The sequence below is a fragment of the Lontra canadensis genome, unplaced genomic scaffold, assembly GCF_010015895.1.
Source record: "Lontra canadensis isolate GAN:19392208 unplaced genomic scaffold, GSC_riverotter_1.0 scaffold55, whole genome shotgun sequence".
Lineage (NCBI taxonomy): Eukaryota > Metazoa > Chordata > Mammalia > Carnivora > Mustelidae > Lontra > Lontra canadensis.
This window is the reverse complement of record NW_022631049.1, coordinates 1932962-1954750: the sequence shown is the minus strand read 5'-3', so window position 1 is coordinate 1954750 and position 21789 is coordinate 1932962. Positions and strand designations below refer to the sequence as shown.

Genomic DNA, 21789 nt, shown 5'->3' with positions numbered 1-21789 from the left:
GCATTCAGTGTTTTTGAAGATGAACATCTCTAACGTGATTTTTTTTAAGTTATAAACCCTCTATAGATATGATTATTCACCTAGAAAGCCCAAAAAAGAATCCATTGAAAAAGTATTAGAATCAAGAAGAGTTCAACATGGTGGCTAAATAAAGAATAATTTACCTTATAAAAATCTGTATACTAATATTACTTCAGTTAGAAAAAACCATTAGAAAAAATAACAGTAGGGAGCATTCCTGGGTGGCTCAGTTGCTTAAGAATGTGACTCTTGATTTCAGCTCCATTCATGATCTCAGGATGATGAGATCGGGTCCAGCGTCAGGCTCTGGACTGTGTGTGGAGCCTGCTTAAGATTCTCTCTCTCCCTCTCCTTCTGTCCCTCTCTCCCTCAAACATCAGCTCATGTGCTCTCTCTCTAAAAAAAGTAACACAAAAAGATCTTATTTGTGGGGCACCTAAGTGGCTCAGTCATTAACCGTCTGCCTTTGGCTCAGGTCATGATTCCTGAGTTGTGGGACCAAGCCCCACTGTGAGGCTCCCTGCTCATCAGGGAGCCTGCTTCTCCCTCTGTCTCTGCCCGTCCCCCTGCTTGTGTGCAGGCGCTCTCTCTGTCTCTCTGTCTCTCTCTCTCTGTCAAAATAAATAAATAAAATCTTTTTTTTATATCTCATTTGCAGTAGCAGAAAAAAGTAAATTTTATAATACCCAAGAATAAACTAAAGGAATTTGCCAGACCTGAAAAAAGAAAACTTTATTAAAAGACATAAAATATAGCTTGAATGATTAGGAAATTATGATGTATTCTTAAATGCAAATATTTTTGTGAAACTTTCAATTTACCTTAACTTGATTGATGAATGTGATAAAATTCCCAGTGGATTTTTGGAGGAATATATCCAGTTGACTTCTAAACATAATTTTAAAAGAACAAATTATGAAAACATTTAGTGATTTCTTTAAGTAAAACAATGAGAGGGCCTTAATCAGCTGTAAAAACATAATATAAAGCACAGTAATTAAAATACTTGGTCTGTTACAGGAAAATAAAGTCAGAGATAAATGACACCAAATGATATTTCATTAACATAACTATGTATAAAATTGGAATTTAACATACTATAAATGTGACATTTTAAGAAATTGAAGGAAAGAAGGGTCACTCAATAAAAGATGTTGAGAAAATTGGTTATCCATTTTGGTGGAAATTGATCATGCAACTTAAAATTAAACTACGAATGATTATATATTTAAACATTAAAAACTATGTTTATGATTTTAAAATTAAGTTATTTTAATGATCTTTAGGTAAGAGAAACCTTTCTAAATGAGACATAAAACAAAGAAAATATAAAAATATTGATAGATAGTCCTATCATTAAGCATTGGAAACCTCTTACTGGAAATGCCAATTAAGCAAAAATTGTTACAAATGTTAAATGTTAAAAGGTAATATTTGCAAGAGATTCAACTGCCAAAGTTTTAATATTTTTAATTTGTAGAAATTTCTTAATAATTCAACAGGAAGAACATGGACACCATAGAATAGTAGGCAAAAGATATAATCAGGCAGTTTGCGGTGGGAAAGAAGCAAATTGCTTTTAACTATGTGCTCATTATAATTGGTAAGAAACGTACAATTCAAAAATATTGTATTGCTTTGTACATATCAGTTAAATAGCTATTTAAAACAGAGATTGCCTGGTAGTGGCAAGGTTTGGGTGAAAAGACCATTGTTCAGAGTATAAACTGGTACCATTTTTCTTTAGGGCAATCTGCAATTTATTGAAAATTTCAGTGTAATGTTATAAAAGACATTAATTTTATAGGGAATAAAACAGTTTACAAAGAGGGTACAGCCTGGAATAATTATTGTTTTAGTACTTTGAAAAACCTTCCCACTGTAGGAAAAACTTGATCCACTTTAAAAGCAAATAACCTGTGAGGCATGCCATTGTAAAAGGACATGTAAAAGGGCATATACACTGTCTTTAGATTTACTTTCCCCCCCGCAAAATACCATGAGTTGGAGGTCAAAGTAGTAGGGAACAGGAGCCAGAACTGTAGGAAACCAGGACTTTGGACACAGAGGAGACACCCTGATGGCTGTAGCTGCACTGTTGGTGAGATATTTAAGCTTGGACAAACAGCAATATGTGAAATTCAGCCTGGGATTCTCTAAGTCTGTGAGACCACTGTGGGAGGCTGAAGTGGAACCAGTCAGTGCTTAAAGTAACTCTCTTGTTAAAGGTAGAAGCAGAAATAAATTTTCACAAAAGGAAGTTATTTTCCCTAGTTTAAGTAAGCTCTACCCCAACAGATTAAGATCAAGTAATAATATTAGCAAAACCATTAATCAATAGGGGGACTGAAAAATGACAACTACTAGGGCTGTCAAATACAAAATATAGCACAGCCCAGAATTTGGTGACCATTATCATTCATTTTTCATACCAGGGAACTTTTGTTTAGGACTAATGCTAAACCAGACAAGATGCAGGCACAAGAGAAGTTTTATCAAATTGTGCCTGACAAGCCAGAATGTATGCTTAAGCTACTTGTGGTGAAGTCTTCCAAACAACAAAGACATACAAAGGTGAAAACATTGCAAGAGACCATTATTTTTGAATGAGCAATTTGGGAGAAAATAGGACTCCTAGAAATGAGAAAATATAAACTAAAATTTTTAAATCTGTGAACAGAGGAAACAGCAGATTAGACCAGCAGAAGAATTAGCATACCAAAACATAGTTCTGAGAAAATCAGTTTATATTGGAATAATTACATAGATAGATGATGTTACATAAGTACGGGAGAGACAGACATAAGGTATAAAGAAAGAAATGAGAAGGTCCACACTATATTACATCAAAGCTGCAAAAGAAGAGAATAGAGGAAAGGCAATGGATTACAGAGGTGATGGCTATAAATTTATCAGACTGCTGAAAAAACAGGAAACCACATGTCCTGGAGGTATAGTATAAATTGAGAAGGATAAATAAAATAGATGCCTGAATACATTAAAGTGAAACTTCAAAACCAAAATAAAAGAGATGCTTAAAGCCAGAGAAAAAGGATAGATCACTTACAAAGGAAGGACAGTAGACTTTTAAACAACACTGGAATAAAACAGATAGGAAAAGAATATCTTCTAAATATTGAAAAAGTTATACCAAATAATTTTATACAAGTTTTCATTTCGTGTTGTAAATATGTGAAGTGTCTCCTTTGAGATTCATAATGTAATACAGAAATTTGTTCTAAAATTTTGGATAGAAAACATCATATTTACTAGGAAAACAATATATCAAATCATAGGATGCCATGTACCTATTCAATTTGTGGTTTTATATTAAAAGTTCTAAAGTGTTTTCTTGATGAAGATAGCGTATTTCAAAACTGAATTAAATAAGCATTGTTTTATTTTCTCTTCCTAATGTATTCAGTATTGTCATTTTTTCCTACCACTCCATGCCTTTTCACTTCTATGTTTTAGGCAACAACTTTTTAAAATCTTGTTTATCACAGGGGCAGTGAGTGTCTCACTTGATTAAGTGTCTGACTCTTGATTTTAGCTCAGGTCTTGATCTCACAGTTGTGATTTGGGTCTCATGTTTGGCTCCACACACGGCTTGGAAACTACTTAAATTTAAAAAATAAATAAAAAATAAATGAAGTAAAAAAATCTTTTATTACATAATAAAAATAATATTTTTAATATAAGATAGTATAATAAAAGTTTTGCTCCTCCCACATAATAATTTTGCCTCTAACATAATAATTTTACAATTCTATTTAATTAAAAAACTGGAAAATCCTGAAACCAACCTTTACAATGATCTTAATATGTTAGGACTGAAAACAATATCCAAAAAATGGAAAGAGCCCAGATGTCCATTAACTGATGAGTGGATAAAGAAGAAGTGGTATATCTATACAATGGAATATTACTCAGCCATCAAAAACAATGAAATTTTTTAAAAAAACAATGAAATTTTGCCATTTGCCATGAAGTGGAAGGAACTAGAGTGTATTACGCTAAGCACAAAGACAGAAACAAATACCATCTGATTTCAGTCATATGTAGAATTAGAGAAACAAAACCTATGAACATAGGGAAAGGGAAGGAAAAATAAAATAAGGATAGAGAGGGAGGCAAAGCATAAGAGACTCAACTATAGGGAACAAATTGAGGGCTACTGGAGGGGAGATGGGTGGGAGGATGGGGCAATTGGGTGTGGGCATTAAGGACGGCATTATGAATGAATGAATCATCCAGAATGAATACTGGATGTTATATGCAACTGCTGAATCACTAAATTCTATCCCTAAAACTAATATTACACTATATGTGAACTAATTCAAATTTAAATAAGGTCTTGAAAGAAAAAAATGTCAGGATTGAAAACTCACTCATTTTTGAGTCTTAGGTTACAAGTTATCTATTGTTTAACAAATGCAGTGTCCTTTTATCTTTAAAGATTTATGCCTGAATATGTCATATTAGACTCAAAACATTATAATGTTTCATATTGCTCTGAGGTAGCACTTAAGTAATTCCAAGCTTGCTTCTCAGTTATGGTAATGACCCTTATCATTTGTCCCCTGCTTTAATAATCTTAACCACTGGGCGCCTGTGTGGCTCAGTGGGTTAAGCCGCTGCCTTCGGCTCAGGTCATGATCTCAGGGTCCTGGGATCGAGTCCCGCATCGGGCTCTCTGCTCAGCAGGGAGCCTGCTTCCCTCTCTCTCTCTCTGCCTGCCTCTCTGTCTACTTGTGATCTCTGTCTGTCAAATAAATAAATAAAAAAAATCTTTAAAAAAAAAATAATCTTAACCACTTTTCACAGACTAATGTTTTGATTTCTATTACTACTTACTTAGTTTCCTGACCTACCTTTCTGAATGACACAAGAACAACTCAGATTTAATCTCCATTTTTATAACTAACTTTTAGACCTACATTTGCCCTGATTGATTTAGGCCAGATTTATTTTGAGGTGGAGGAAATGAGTACTATGTCATAATTTTATTCTTTTTTTCTGATTCCTTCCAAGTTTAAACAATTAATGTTTCTTTGATATCTTCTGGTTATTGCTGCTGATCAGAGACAGGTCAGGAAGGTCAAGGAGTAAAATATTCCTTACATTGACCCATCATTTTGTAATATAAAAAAGCTTTAAAAAGATAGAGAATTTGATGAAGCTGTGGTATCTGAAAATTATTCAGAGAAAATTACAAAATGTCTCATAGCTTCTGGGCAATTTGCATTAAGGAAAAAAAAAAAAAAAAACAAACGGGGAAGCCAGGATATGACAGAATCTAGTTTTGCCATTCCCCATATCTCCACCTATTTCTTTGTTTTCTGTACTTTCCCTAGAGGCAAATTCTGATAGGTATAGAAGTCTATCCTTCCTATTGTGGTTCTGAGCAAAATGAGTTTCCATTTGCCCCACTTAATGTTGCTACATTGGGTGTCCTCTGCTCTTGGATACTTAATTTTTTTATGTGAAGAGAGGACCCGAGTTAACATGTTCATATAGATAAAATATATTATCTTAATATAAAATAATATTGCTTGGTTACCAAATTTTTCAGGTTTGTTTTAAAAACCTAAATTAAAAAATAAACAGAACCTGATATTTTTAATATCCTTTGTTGGTTGATTCTTGTGAATTTAGGGGTATAATTTCTAGAGCATATCATTGGGCTAAAATGGGCACCAAGGTAACATTGAAAGAGGAAAGGTTATAAATGAACAACCTCATGGCTGTGTGTGTATGTTAGTATGTATGTTAATAAGCATAATCATTTCTACCCATTCTGATTAGATGATGGGGTTTGTTTAATGCCAGTAGATACAACCAACTTCCTCTCATTCCTACCATCTGCCCTAATAAAGTCAACTGTTCAGTTTTCCGTAGACTGAACTTGGAGAAATTCAGTCCCAATCCTAGGACATGTGTGCATTAGCCTCATTTTATGCAGTGTAATTTTTTTCTTCAGTGATGAACTCTATTTTGACTTTTCTTAAATCTCGGTCTTTACGGCAACATAGGCTTCATTTGGATAGCTAAGTACCTTATTCTAACTACCATAGTATAAATGTTCTGAAAGAGTCAGCAATCCTCAAAGTTTAAATTACAGATCCTGATTTGGAGATATTAACGCCAAATTCCACACCAAAAAAAAAAAAAAAAAAAAAAAGTGTGTGTGTATGTATGTGTGTATGTGCACAAGTCTATAAAAATAATGATTCCTTGGAAGAACCTCATAGAATAAAATAGTTCTTTTATACATGTTTTTCAAATTAGAGTATATGTGAAAACTGTTACTTAATTTTCTAATATATTTTATATTTATGATTTTTTTTTTTACATTTCTGTGGTTATACCTTTTTCAGGGGCAAAGGATAGCTGCACTTCTTTTTAGGACAGTGTTTAAAAATTAGGCCTCTGGTTATTTTTAAGTTTCTTATTAAGAGATTTTTCTCTTAATAAAATAAAGGTAAAGATTTCCTTCATCTAATTTATGGCAATTTTGTTTAATAAATAATGTCTTCTTCCTTTTTTATTTCTTCCAGGTTGTAACTCAGCTGAATTTTTTTAATCCATTCTTGTATATGTGGAGGCTTTTAAAAACTAAATTTTTCTACTATGAAGTATAATAATAGTTGATGGAAAATGAGTATGTTAAGACCCCTGCGTTTAAATGGGGGTGCCTGGGTGGCTCAGTGGGTTGGGCCGCTGCCTTCGGCTCCGGTCGTGATCTCAGGGTCCTGGGATCGAGTCCCACATCGGGCTCTCTGCTCAGCGGGGAGCCTGCTTCCCTCTCTCTCTCTCTCTGCCTGCCTCTCCATCTACTTGTGATCTCTCTCTGTCAAATAAATAAATAAAATCTTAAAAAAAAAAAAAGACCCCTGCGTTTAATATGAAAAAAGGACCATTAACTTGAATTGAGTGGAGAATTGCCTCTTTGTGTTACCTTATTTTTCACCACCCTGAGTCTTATTCCCATACTAACAGCTGTTGTTTTTACAGCTTTAATTTTTAGTGTATGAATGTTAGGGAAATTTAAAAATTAATATAAAGTTATGGACACATTTTTTCATCTTTGCTTAGGTACATAATCACATTGCTATTTTCTTTCAAGATTTTATTTATTTATTTATTTATTTATTTAAGAGAGTCAGGGGAGGGGAGCAGAAAGAGAGGGACAAGCAGACAATGTGTTGAGCACAGAGTTCAAGGTGGGGCTTGATCCCACAACCCTGAGATTGTGTCCTGAGCTAAAATCAAGAGCCAGACACTTAGGTGATTGTGACAGCCAGATACCCCTGCATTGTTCTTTTCTGTTGAACGGAGGCAAAAGCATAAATCAAGAGGTACTATTAGCTCTTTTTCCTTCAAAAGATATTTTCTATCTTCTTACATTTTTTTCCCAGTTTCCTTCAGAGGTATGGTAATGTTCAAGGCTATCTTCCTGGTAATCAGTGTCTTCAAAACTGCTACTCTTGATAATTCTTCACTAAGTTTTCAAGATAGTTGCTGGCATGTTGCATTTTTCAGACATCTTCTGGTAATCCATACACATTCAAAATCAGAGGAGATACACTCCTCTGATAGCTTCTATTCTGCACTCTTTCTTATAGAACTATTAAGTTTTCACAATTGCTTTGGTGATAACAATTTCTACAACATAGGTAACTTTAGATTTATGTTTTATTATAAATAATAGTACCTAATATTTCTTAAGTATTTGATATGTATTGGAATAATACTAAGTATTTTATATGTTTTATTGCATTTAAGCAGAAGAAAAAAAGATCATTCCTGTGTCCAAAGGGTGCAATGGCTTATAAACTGAAAGCATACAATAATAGATTAATGGATTAAGTTCAGATCAGAGTCTATAGGTCTGAGATCCTTTCTGGAGTTTTCTATTGAATTACCCTGTGGCATTGAATTAGTCATAGAATTTATAAAAAGAGAAGTAATAAATCTCCTCTGTATTATGTAATACAGGAATATGTTAACAATTTAAATAGAAGATATCAGTAGATGTTTTATAAGAAAAGCACCATAAATAAAAACATAATTATTGAATTATGTAGTTAAATAAACATTACTCGTGTTTAGCTCTCCAATGTAGTAAGAGAAATAAGAGGCTTTGTCAGAGCATTCTAAACTTAATGTAGTATATTAGTTATCATACCAATATTATATTGTGACATCCTTTCAATTAGCTAAAAATGTTTTATAGTTTTAACACTTTAGTTTTGTAAGAAGAGTAACAAATATCATTAACCTTTTTTATGAACTGAAAACAGAGATAAATTCCCAGAGGCAGAAAAACATAAGCTGATATTCATTTAATATGTGAGCAATGAAGGACTCTTAGGTTATAGATGGTAAATAAAAAGCCTGATTATAAACTGAGACATTATTGATGAAGTTTTAGAATATAGGTGAGGTTCAGTGGGGTAGAGTCCGGAGCCCTTGACTAAGAAGGAACTCTTGAGATACATTTGGTGCAAAATGGTAGTTTATTAAAGCATGGGGACAGAACCCATGGGCAGAAAGAGCTGTCCTGGACTTGTGAGGGGTGGCAGGTTATGTAAGATGGGGTTGAGGGAGGTAAGGAAAAAGGGAGATTTCAAAAGAACTTTCATATGCTAAAGAGGACCTACAACATACTGGATACCAGATGCCTTGCCATTGTCAAGGTCCTTTTCCCTTTCTTAGCAAGTTATTAACATTAAAATAGTTGGGAGATCCCTAAAGAATGTCACATACTTCCCACCCAAGGAGTGGGGGTGGGGACAAGTTGCAGGGTGTCAGCCTTTAGCTTTGTCCTCAGCCTGTCCTCAGCCAGTCTTCTGTTCCCTCATCATTAGTAGCTTTATGATTAATCTTTAGATGAGCAAAACTGTAGAGCAACTGGTTTAATTCAAGCTACAGCATGCCATAAGCTTTAAATACTTAAGTGTATACATTTTTCTCTCATCTTTACTAATGGAACTTAGTTAAATTTATCTCAAAACAACAGAAATATGGGATTTCTTTCTTTTTAGGAAGGATTTACTCATTTTCTCCTTTCCCAGTTGGCTTCTAATTTTAAAAATGAGGGTGGTATGAGATGACAAAATACAACACTTTATAATGATAATTAAAATAGAAAGTAGCTGTTTCTGCTTTTTTCTCTCTCAGCAGGTCTTCCACTCATCCCACTTCCTTTACTTCACCTATTTCTTGTTCCCCTCACTTTATCACATGTGCCTATTTTGGTGAGAATCTAGTTTTGCAGAATGAGAACTTTAAACGTAATAATTACATGTGCTTAATGTAGATACTATATAAAGAGGCCACAGTGAGAATTACTACATTTTAGGGCAAAAGAGCAAAGTTTTAAGCTTTTGAAAATCAGTTGGCAGTGAGACATTTGCAAGTACTACATATAAGCCTAAAGTAGGAGCTTTTATTTTCAATTCGTACGTTTAAGCACAGTTAGTTATGCTGTTATATGAATACTAAAATTCGCATTGCTTTAGGTATACCAAGTAATTATGTGTCATCATTAGTAAAGTAGAAATTCAATGTATAGATTATTTTTTTTTTTTAGGCAGCTGTTATGTCTCTGTTTATATTATACACTACTAACTACATTGAAAAAAAATTTTTTTAAACTCTGGAGTAGTGGGAATAGAGACTGGGTAATGTTCTCACCAGTTGACTAACCAGACAGTCCCCTTTTAGTACAATTTCAAATTGTATCATCTTTCAACTTCATCTTTCTTCAGATTTGAGAAATAGGATATTTTCCTATATCTATATATCACTTCTGAGGAGCATGAACGAGTAAGATTTTTTCCTCTATAGATTAAAAGACATATGCAGGAGTGCTTGGGTGGCTCAGTTGGTTAAGTGCCTGCCTTTGGCTCAGTTCATGATCCCAGGGTCCTGGATTTGAGCCTCACATCAGGCTCCCTGCTCAGCAGGGAGTCTGCTTCTCCTTCCTGCCCCCCCATGGTATCTCTCTCTTTCTTTCAAATAAATAAATAAAATCTTAAAAAAAAATAAAAATAAAAATAAAAGATATATGAACCAACACTTTAAACTTTACAACTTTTCTTTCTACACAGTGAGTTATTTTTCTTCCTTTATCAAACATTAATTTGATAATCTTTATTGTTTTTCACATAATGCCAAAAATGAATAAATGTATATTGCAGATATAAAAAATACTAATAATCCATAGAAATATCACTATTCTTTCACCTTTCCTGCAATGAGATGTAAAGTACTGCCATTCATACACGTGGAATATGAAGATAAGTATTCTTATGAAAATCTGTTATGCAAATAATTTTCTCATCTGAGTTCCCTGATTTTTTGTTTGATAATTTGATTTATCTTCCTCTCCTTCTGTCCCTGTTCTCTTTCTCTTGCTCTCTCTACCCCTCTTGCTCTCACTCTTGCTTTCTCTCATGTGCTCTCTCTCTCTAACTCTCTTGCTCTCACTCTTGCTTTCTCTCATGTGCTCTCTCTCTCTAACTCTCTTTGTTTCTAATAAATAAAAATTTTTTTAAAATAATTTAAAAAGATAAATAAATCCTTTGGTTGAGCTAGATAAGTTGGTTGGCTTGCTTTATGCGCCATACTATACAAGAAATGCTTATCTTTAAACATTAGAACCTTACTTAGCATGGTGATATGTTAACTCTGTGACACTTAATGGGGAACTGATTTTCAACTGTCGTACTCTTGGCATCTCATGCTCACTGCAAAGTATATGTTCATTGAACAGAATGGAAGATGACATTGCTGCAGTACTTAAGTTTTTACTCTTTCTTTCATGGTTCCTCTGTACAATTAAACTGTCTCCTTTGATCTGTCATCATACCAAGATTTTATTTAAACACTCTGTAACTTTAACTGAAAAACAAAATGGGATTATCTCCATTTTGAAGTTTTCTATGTCCAGGAGTGGAAGAAGATGTAAATAGTTAAGAAGGCTAAAAACTGAGGAAAATAAATAAATAAGATCATATCTTCCAAGTAAAACTGAGATAACTACCTTCATTCCCTGGTTGTTACTTCTCCTGTGTAACAGTAGCCTTCAAACACTTAGTCACATGTTATGATACACTGATGTGTTATGATTTGTTGAAAGGTGTTTCCAACTAATTTAAAATTAACAAAATATGTAAATGAATATTTTAATTAATTAGAATAAATTCAAGGCTGCCCTTAGAATAATGTGACTCTTCCATTCTGCTCTGTTTCTTTCTTTTTTTTTTTTTTTAAGATTTTTTTTTTTTTAAGATTTTGTTTATTTATTTGACAGACAGAGATCACAGGTAGGCAGAGAGGCAGGCAGAGAGAGAAGGGGAAGCAGGCTCCCTGCTGAGCAAAGAGCCCAATGTGGGGCTCGATCCCAGGACCCTGGGATCATGACCTGAGCCGGAGGCAGAGGCTTTAACCCACTGAGCTACCCAGGTGCCCCTAAGATTTTATTTATTTATTTGACAGAGAGAGATCACAAGTAGGCATTGAGTCAGGTGGCGGGGGGTGGGGGGGGGCGTGGACAGGCTCCCTGCTGAGCAGAGAGCCCCATACAGGGCTAGATCCCAGGTCCCTGAGATCATGACCTGAGCTGAAGGCAGAGGCTTAACCTACTGAGCCACCCAGGTGCCCCTGCTCTGTTTCTTAAATGAGAGAAGAAAGGAGTAGATTTATAGCTGGTGCTCCTTGAATATCCCTAGGAGTTAGTCATGTACAAGTTTTATCCACCATGTATAGTCCTGAGAAAAGAAATTTATTAAAGGTAGCTTCTTTGTACCAAAAGATAATTATAGAGGCAAGCTCTGAATGGTTAGTTTATTATAACTCTTTTTTAAAGTGTAAAATAAAATTAGTGTGTTTGCCCTTTAATCGATAAATTAAGGAAAATTTAAGGCTGTCATTAAACTGCCTATTTTTTATCTAATTTACTTCCTCAGTAAGTCTATATTTACTCTAGTAAAGGCTACACACACACACACACAAAAGACTCTTCACAGATATTTCAGTCTACTTTACAAAGCTGAATATAAGGTAATCATGAAGATTAGATAAGTGGCATTCCTTCCATCTGCAGTGTGCTTTTCAAAGTGTGGTCCTTTGACCAGCATTACAAGCATAACCTGGAAACTTGTTAGAAACGTACTTTTTGAGGCCCCAACCACTTTCTAATCAAAATCTCTGATCTCTGGGCCAGCAGTCAGTGTTTAACAAGGCATCTAGGAGATTCTGATGCATGCTCAACACTGAGAACCACTTCTCTAACCATATGCTACCTTGATAGAGTAATATTATTAATAACATTATTAGTAACATTATTAGATGGCATTTCAAAGTTTAAGATTATTTAATCAGTAGAAGGCAGTGCAGTAATTGTTAGGACATTTTATTAAATTTATATAGTCAAGTAACAAGCATATAAATATTAATATATAGATTATAATCTGTTGACCAAAATATGTCTAGAAAAATAAAAGTGCTATACTAAGTGGTTTTTCAAGTCACCATGAGTATAAGGAATTTCTCACATTTACATTTAGCTAGTATGTGTCTTGTACACATTTAAATATCATTGCCTGTTAGCAGTAACATTTTTTAAGATTGTTTTCCTATGAAATTAAAATGGATCTATATTTCATTGACAAGTTTTCTGGGCTATAAAATCATTGTTTATGACACGCTTTTTTTGCAATTTGAGCAGTCTTTGAGGCATTTTCAGACTTTAATGTTACCTGGAAAGTGTCATTGATGAAAGAAAAAGATCACATTAAGTGATTTTCCATAGGCGGTTTCATAGTTTAGAAAGTATTTTATAACTTTCCTAGTTTAGAAAGTATTTAGAAGTTAAAGATGAAATGTTCTAAATCCAATTAAACCTTATTATTTTGAACTGTAGTGGATCAGAAAAGGTTATATATGAAGTAAGAACATAAACTTCTGCTATTCCTCAAGGAAAAAAAGAATTTGATAAATAAATAATGTATAAGAAAATTAGAAACAATTTTAAGCTAATTAAGAAAAAATTTCAGACTTTTAATGGCATTCTTTTTTACCATTGATTATAAATACCCTATTGATAATGAATGCATGTCATCTATTCATTTACAGGCACAGATAAAGCTACATTTATTAAAACCATTCTACTGTTTCTATTTTCTAGGAATTTCGATAGTGTTTTCTCATTTTATTTTAAATTGAGTTTTATTCCCTTGCTTTTTGCCTTCTACTTGTACCTTTTCATTTATAGTTTATAGATGTTTTTACCCAGTTCTTACCCTCCTGTCCTTCTTCCAATTCCAGCCTTTCATTTGGTTGCTTATTGCCTTAGATCCAGTATTTCAGTATTCTACTCCCTATTCCCCACTTGCCAGTGTGCTTACATTTAGGTTCTTGCTCTCCGTTCTGTTTCCCCTCATGTTTGCTTCTCAACCACTGTTTTCTAGGTTTGGTTTCTGGATTTTTGTATGGTTCCTGTTCTCTAACTGGTATAATCAAAACTGCAAGGATATAAGGAGAATTGGAAAGAAGAGGCATAAAGAGAATTGACATGTATTGAATGCCTATTCTATGCTAGGTGATTTAATTCTCATAAAATGTAGGTAGGTTTTATTATTATCTCCATTTTATTCATAAGTACACTGAAGCCCCAAGAGGTTAAATATTTTGTCCTAATTCACAGAGAAACTGAGTAATAGAACTGGGTTTCAAACCTATATTGGCTCATTTATTCATCCTTTTATTCAACAAATATGTATTGAGTATACATAATGTATGTTGGGCACTGTGCTAGGTGCTGCAACCCATCCAGCTCTTGCTCTCATGAAGCTTAACTGTGTGCTGGCATTGTCTGACTTCACAGATGGTGATCTTTCTGTTATACCAAACAGCTTTAGAGGACGAGAAAATTAAAAAGGAAATAGGAGGGTTCTGGTGTTTTATGGAAATGCTATATTTGATGTAGATGTAAAAAAAGATTATTTCGTGCATTATTTAGAATACCTTATCAAAGAGGTTGATTTGTGTCTAGTCCTACAAAGAGTCAAACAACTTCAGCACTCACCACTGTAGACACTGGTGCCTTTTAAATGGCATCACCACAGTACATACTTTCCTTTTATGTTCTCAAATAAAGAAAATTTGTGTCTATAGGCCCAAATTATCTAGAAGGTTCACCATTATTAATTGTACTCCCTAAATTATGTTTAGAAAAAGATGAAGACTTCTGTGTAAAGAATACATTTTTTCATCCATCCATCCATCATCCGTACAGTTGTTAATACTCTGAAAAATATTTAGGATGGTTTGCCCAAATACACAAAATACAACAGAACTTTTAATAAAATAAATGTGGGGAAATAAGGCAAGGAAAAATAAGATAAAATTAAGCTGTATTCTGTACTAGAAAGTGTCCATAGACTTGTCTTGTTTTCAAGGGTAACTTGATTCACAAGCATTACAATTTTCTAGAAAGACAAAAAAAAAAAAATGTGGCACAGAGCAGTACCAATTCCTAGGTATGACACTTAAGAAAGTTTCTCCAATGGCTCTTCCTAAAGAGGATCACAGAGAAATGTGGTATATAATGGTCTCAAACACTTCCCGATACAAATACGAGTTTCACTGAACCGTTTTATTGGATCCACTTGCATACAGTAAAACAATTCTTTGAAAAGTGAGAACAGGCATTCTAGGTAGACCACTGTGGCCAGACCAAATCTGATGGTGTCTTTTAGAGAATCTATAGAAATTAGTGAATTGCATCTCTTATAGGTAATTCTCATGTGTAATTTGTCAATTGGGTTTCTCATGTAGTAGGTGACATTGAATTTACACACTCTTTGAAGTGTGTTTTATTCACTACTGTAACATCAATGCCTAGAATAATACCTAGTACATAGTAGATGCTTAATAAATATTTGTTGTACGGATGGTTAAATGTTGTTATTTGAAGTATCTATTTAAGTGAAAGACTTCTTCTCAGCTATTTTTATATTTTTTTCATTTGCCCTTAAATAAAGTGTGCTGATACACGTTGGAGTACATCATCTTTACGTGATCCCAAATTCACTAAATGTTGAACATTGTTTATGTGACTTTTTCAAGCCCTATTGAAAGAATTCTTTTAAGATTGTTCTCAGTAATATTACAGGCTTGGTTTTTTAGATGCTAAGATTTTACAGTTTCTTAAAAAAGTTATAAACATCAATAAAGAAGTTTGTAATAAAGGAATAGTGTTTCTTCTCAGGAGACCTCAAAATCATACCAGATAATTTTAATTTGGAAAAAAATAGGTTCTGTATAATGCTAGCTTGACATTTCTTAGCTATATATTTAAATGAAAGGAATTAACTCCCAAACTTAGGAATTTAAGAATCTCTTAGAGAATTTAAAAACTTTCTATTTTTAAGGCAGGTTTTAATGAAAATCATAATGGTAGTGTTAAAATTTCCTTTTTAAAAATTATTTTTATTAGCATATAATGTATTACTTGCTTCAGGGGTACAGGTCTGTGAATCCTCAGTCCACACAATTCCCAGCACTCACCATAGCATATACCCTCCCCAAGGTCCATCACCCAGCCACCCTATTCCTCCCCTCCCTGTGTTAGTATTTCTTTAGAATTTCTGCCATTGTTAAATTCTGCATTATGCTGGGATTCAGTGGACCAATAATTCTGGTAATTCTTTATTCTATGTAATTATAAGGTATTAATAACTGATTTATATGCATCTTAAAAATTTATAAGATTGACCAGCATCTAACACATACTTGATGCATTTTACTTTGCCAAGTCCTTAACCTGAATTGCCCAGAACTACAATCTTATTTAATACTGTCCTACTACTTCTAATAAAATACTTAAAAAATCATTCTTTCTCTATATTCGTCCATAATTTGCCTTTTATTTCATTTGTCTTTCTTCTTACTTACTGGAATAGTTTATTTTGCAAGCTTTCTTCCTGTATTGCTCCCAATTACTGTAACCTGTTAACATCTATAGTAATAGAGAATTAGGAATGGATTCGATCATGTATTTCATGCATAACTTTTAGCCTAAAGCATATCTTTACCATCACAATATAAATATATACCTATTTTGATTGAACTTTAGAAAATTAAATTTTCCTGTCTTCATTCTCTTATTTCAGGTTTAACCACACTTGCCTTGAGAACGCACTATCTTAAAACTTATGTTGTATAGTGAAAGCCTATCACTTCATTGATTCTTTTTTAATATAACAAGATATGCAATTTGTATTGAAAATATAGAAGATGGTAAATTGAGTTTTCTTCTACCCAATACATGAGAAAGTTGACATGGTGACTTCCTGAGTTCGCTTTAATGATTATATCATTAAATCATAGAGATGGGAGAGACACAAAATGATCTCAGGTTTTAGGGATTAATTATTTCATAGGTAATGGTCAAAAAGTACCCTATTTCTTGCTCTATGAAAATCAGTTGAGCTATGATAGCAATCTAAGGCTACATCTTAAAATTTAGGTTATTAGATGAGCCTTACATCAAAAACCTCTGAGTTATAAGAGATAAGAAGGGTCTGCTAATATATAAAGTTCCCTGGATATCCTGGTTCTCAGCTTTTATTCACTGGTCCCAAAGAACTGAGTCTTGATATCTTAAAAACAATGTTTGGGGAACTACAAAGTATGGTCTATAGGAAACATGATTTATAATTATTTTTAAGTTAATTTTACTACTCTGCCTTCCTTCTTTTTGGCTACTTTCACTCAGTCTGCTATTTAATCTTTAATTTCAGGCCACAAAAGAAGTAATAGAACGGGAAGCGCCAGGGATGGCCCTGGCAATGCTGATGGGATCACTTAATGTTACACCTCTGGGCATGCTCTCTAGGTAAGAAAGTCATTAACATGTTGCAAAGAAAATTAATTCCATACCACTAATCACTATAGTAGACTGATAAACGCAAGAAACTTCAGTTAATAACACTTAAATTTGCTCCCTTTTTTCCCCAGAGTTAAGAGTCTTAGTATCCTGTCTAGGTAAATCTTGACCATTTTCCTTCAAGTTTTCCATTTTACATATTATGTTTAAACTTTTAGAAAATATAATTTGCTAAAAGGTGTCATTCATAACCCAAAGAGTCCAGTTTACTAAGATGTAAAATTATTTTTGTGTGTGATTATTTATAATCATCAGTTAACATTCATTAATTGTCATCAAATGCTAATTTAATAAAACAAAACAGTAGAGGTTTTTTTTCAATAAGTTATTCTCATGTTAGGAATTTGTAAATAGGCATATTCATGTATGGTCATAAAAAGAAGCTGGATTAATAATATATTGGTAGTATATTATGTTAGTATATTTAACACTATGCCTTTATTGACATAGATGTTGACATCCATTCCCTGTGTGATGTTATTGTTTTACTAACTGTTAGATTAAAATCTCCTTTAATGATGACAACATACATCATTTAAATTAAAGACAGACCTATCAACTTAGTGAGAATTTGTTGATTTAATGACCATTGAATAATAGACAATGGATCTCAGAGCAAGCTAAAAATACACGGCAACTTTATAATTGCATGGTTTCATAATCATTACATATAACCATTTATTCATCCTGTGTGCAATATGAATGCAAAACTAAGTATATCTACATAACACATGGAATATGAATCATAATGCCTTTTCTGTTACTTAGACAGGGTTTATATCCCATTAATAGCAGACACTTGAATCACAACTACAGGAAAATGAGAATTGGTCATTAGTTACTATATTCTTTTTGCTATTACAGGTACTATAACATTTAATTTAAGTAAGAGCAAAAAAGAATTACAATAGCATGTAGAAATTTTAAATTTAAAAGTCCATGCTGATCTTTAAGGAACTTACATTGATTCTTTCATGCTGTTCTTTTTTTTTTTTTTGTAAGATTTATTATTATTTTTTTTTTTTTCCAGAGAGTATAGTAGGGAAGGGCACAGAAAGGAGACAGAAACACAAGCAGACTCCATGCTGAGCACAGAGCCCAACGTGGGGCTTGATCTCATGACCCTGAGGTCACATCTGAGCAAGAGTGAGAGTCAGACACTCAGTCGACTGCTCTACTCAGATGCCCCTATGCTTCTCTTTTTTAAACTAATATTACCTATACTTCTGAGGTCAAGGGTCACATTTGATCCCTTTTCTCTATGGAATTAAGTAGTGCCTTTGAACATAAAAGAACTCTTTCTTGGCATGCAAGGATATAGTAAAGAAAAAATTGAACTTCATCTCTTTTTGTAATAAAAATCTAATTCAGCAAACGTAATGATACTCTGTTTGCTAGGCCCCGTATTAACCATCAGGTATACTAAGGATAGAAAGAAAATTAAGACATGGTCCTCACCTTAAGGATCCCACAGTTTAGCTGGAGAAATCATTCTTTGCCGCTGTTAAAGTAACTCTTTAGAGCTTTCTTGATCCAGTATAGAAATAGCACTTTTTGTTTTCTTGAAAGATTTTCCTGGATTAATTCCTCTTCTCCCTTCTGAATCCACATAATAGCTGAGGACTGGACTGCTGAGTGAATGGAAAATTAATCAGCAGGAGTTGATTCTAAGTACTTTGGAATAAGTCCATCATCTTTATGCTGAAGGCTTTGAAAATTAAAGTAAATATGGAACATGGTAACAGATTCTTTTGGCTATTTTTTTCTGTTCATTGCTGACTAAACTCAGAGTTTATTTACAAATTTAAAACAGAGAGAGTAGTCTATGTGAGTTATGCATAAGAAATTGGAATACTTTCCCAAATGTTCATTTTTTTGTGAACATTTTCTAGGTCTTTTTAAAAATTACCTTTTTAAAACAGCCATGATTATATCGATGCTTCCTTTCTACAGCATTTTCACCTTGTGTGTACTTTGGGCTTTGTACATGCTTCTATTATAGCACATGCTATATTTGTAATTATGTACTTATTTGTATCACCTCATTTGTATGAAATCCCTAAGAACAGGAACTTTTCTCTTATTCATTTTTATATCCTCAGATTCCAAAACAACTGACATGTAGTAAGAACTCAAAAAATGTTTATTGTTATAATTACTGTTGATAAATCAGTGTTTCATCCTAATTCTATAGAATTTTTTTTCAAAGTAATATATCAAAATTGTTACCTTGCCTTCCTGTTTTTATCTCTAGACAGTAGCATTAAATAAAAATATTTTTTTTAATTACTAAATCTGTTTAAAATGGTTTTCATCTGTGTGATGAAATATCCTCTAGTTTTTTTGTGCAAGTCAGTTACAAGATAGTATCAAGTAATAGTTAAGACCATCTTCTCTGAAGCCAGACTGCTTGGGTTCCATCCTGGCTCTACTATTTACTAGCTACTTAACATTTTTGAGGGATTTTTTCCTCATCTACATATGAGGATGTTAATAGTACTAACATTTTTGGTTTAGGTGAATTCATATAAATTGCTTAGAACAACAACTAATTCATAAGTCTTATTTAAGTGTTGATCATTGTTGTGTTGTTATTGGCTGAGAGCAAGTATGCTGATATAACCTTCTAATAACTTTCCTTCTTCTGGAAATATCTTCATTTTACCTTTGTTCCTGAAGGATATTTTCACTAGATACAGAATTCTGGATTGGCAGTCATTTTCTTTCAGCACTTTAAAAAATATTTTTCCACTGTCTTCTGGCTTTGTGTCTTCTACCAAATTTAAGTGATTCACAGAAAGCAGTGCTAACAGGGAATGTTATAGCTGTAAATGGGTTAAGAAAGAAAACCCTTGTTTTTTACATTAAAAAAAAAATCTCATGAGATGCTTGGGTGGCTCAGTTGGTTAAGCATCTGCCTTTGGGGCAGGTCATGATCCGAGAGTCCTGGGATTGAGTCCCGCACTGGGCTCCTTGCTCAGTGGGGAGCCTGCTTCTCGCTCTGCCTGTCACTCCCCCTTGCTTGTGCTCACTTGCTCGCTCTCTCTCTGACAAATAAATAAAAGCTTTAAAAAAAAAAAAAAAGGATCTCAGAAACAACTACATAACATTAAAATTTAAGGAACTTGACAAAAAAACAAATTAAATCCAAAGCTAGCAGATAGAAGAAAATAAAGATTAAGGCAGAAAGAAATAAAATAGAAATGGAACAATAATAAAGAAAAATCAGTTTAAATATTGACTCTTTGAGAAGATCAACAAAACTGAAATTTTTAGCTATATTGACCAAGAAAAAAAGGAGACGGTCTCAAATTACTAAACTCAGAAACAAAAATGAGGACATTACTGCCAACTCTATAGAGATAAAAAGGACTATAAGAGAATACCATGAACAACTGTATGTCAATAAATTGGATACCCTAGATAAAATGGAAAAATTCCTACAAACACAAAACCTACTTAGATAGAATCAGAAAAAAATAGAAAATCCACATAGATCTGTAATTAATAATGAGATTGATTCAGTAATCAAAAACTTAACCTACAAATAAAATGACTGTACTAGATGGCTTCACTGGAGAACTATACCACACATTTAAAGGAAAACAGTCACCAGTCCTTCTCAGACTCTTCCAAAAAATGGGAAAAAAAGGAAATACTTCCTAACTAATTCTATGGGATCAGCATTGCCTTGATACCAAAGCCCGACAAAGAACTACAAGAAAACTATAGACCAGTATCCTTTACGAACATTGATGTAAAAATCTTCAACAAAATGCTAGCCAAACTAATTCAGCAGTTTATTAAAAGGAATTTATAACATGAGCAAGTGAAATATATCCCTAGAATGCAAAGATGGTTTCAACATATGAAAAGCAATCAATGAAATATACCACATACAGAAAAAGCATTTGACAAAATTCAGCATGTTTTCATATTAATGAAACTCAACAAACTGGGAATAGAAGGAAACTGCCTTAACAAATTAAGGCTTATATTTCAAAACATACAGTTAACATCATAATGGTGAGAGACAAAACTTTTGCTCCAAAGTAAGAATAAGAGCAGGATGAACACTTTTGCTACTTTCATTAAACGTACTATTAGAAATTGTAGCCAAAACATTAGGCAGGAAAAAGAAATAAAAGGTTTCTAAATTAGGAAGGGAGAAGTAAATTTTTCTGTTTGTCTTAATCTTATTTGTAGAAAACCTAACAATTCTACACACACACATACACACACACACACACACACACTCACTCTCTCTCTCTCTCTCTCACATACACACACACCCAATTAGAACCAATACATATATTCAGCAGAGTTAAAGATATATAATCAATATGCAAAAATCAGTTGTGTTCCCATTCATAACAATGAAAGATGCAAAAAGGAAATTTTGAAAACAATTCAACTTAAAATTGCATCAGAAAGAATAAAATACTTAGTAATTAACTTAATCAAGGACGTGAGAGACGTGTACACTGAAAACTAAAATTTTGCTGACAGAAATTAAGGAAGATTTAAATGAATGGACGTAAGTTCATTGTTTATGGTTTGGAAAACAATATTGTCCAAAAACAAAATTATCCAAAGCAATTTGCAGATTTAATTCAATCCCTATCAAAATACAGCAACATAACTTTTTGCAGAAATAGAAAAATCCATCCTAAAATTTATATGGACTCTCTAGGGGCCCCACAGAGACAAAACAACCTTGGAAAAAACAACAAAGCAGGAAGACTCCTGCTCCCTGATACCAAACTGACTGCAAGGTTACAATAATCAAAAAAGTTGTACTAGGA

General features: G+C 33.2%; 1 protein-coding gene across 11 annotated transcripts in view; it reads left to right on the top strand.

Moving 5' to 3' along the window:
- Positions 1–21789, top strand: part of GPHN (gephyrin) — a 620897-nt gene that overhangs the window by 314997 nt on the left and 284111 nt on the right. For all 11 annotated transcript variants that reach the window (XM_032875167.1, XM_032875168.1, XM_032875169.1 and 8 more), the window contains one exon: positions 16839–16933. In XM_032875167.1, the coding sequence (XP_032731058.1) occupies positions 16839–16933 (95 nt within the window). The remainder of the gene's footprint in view (positions 1–16838; positions 16934–21789) is intronic.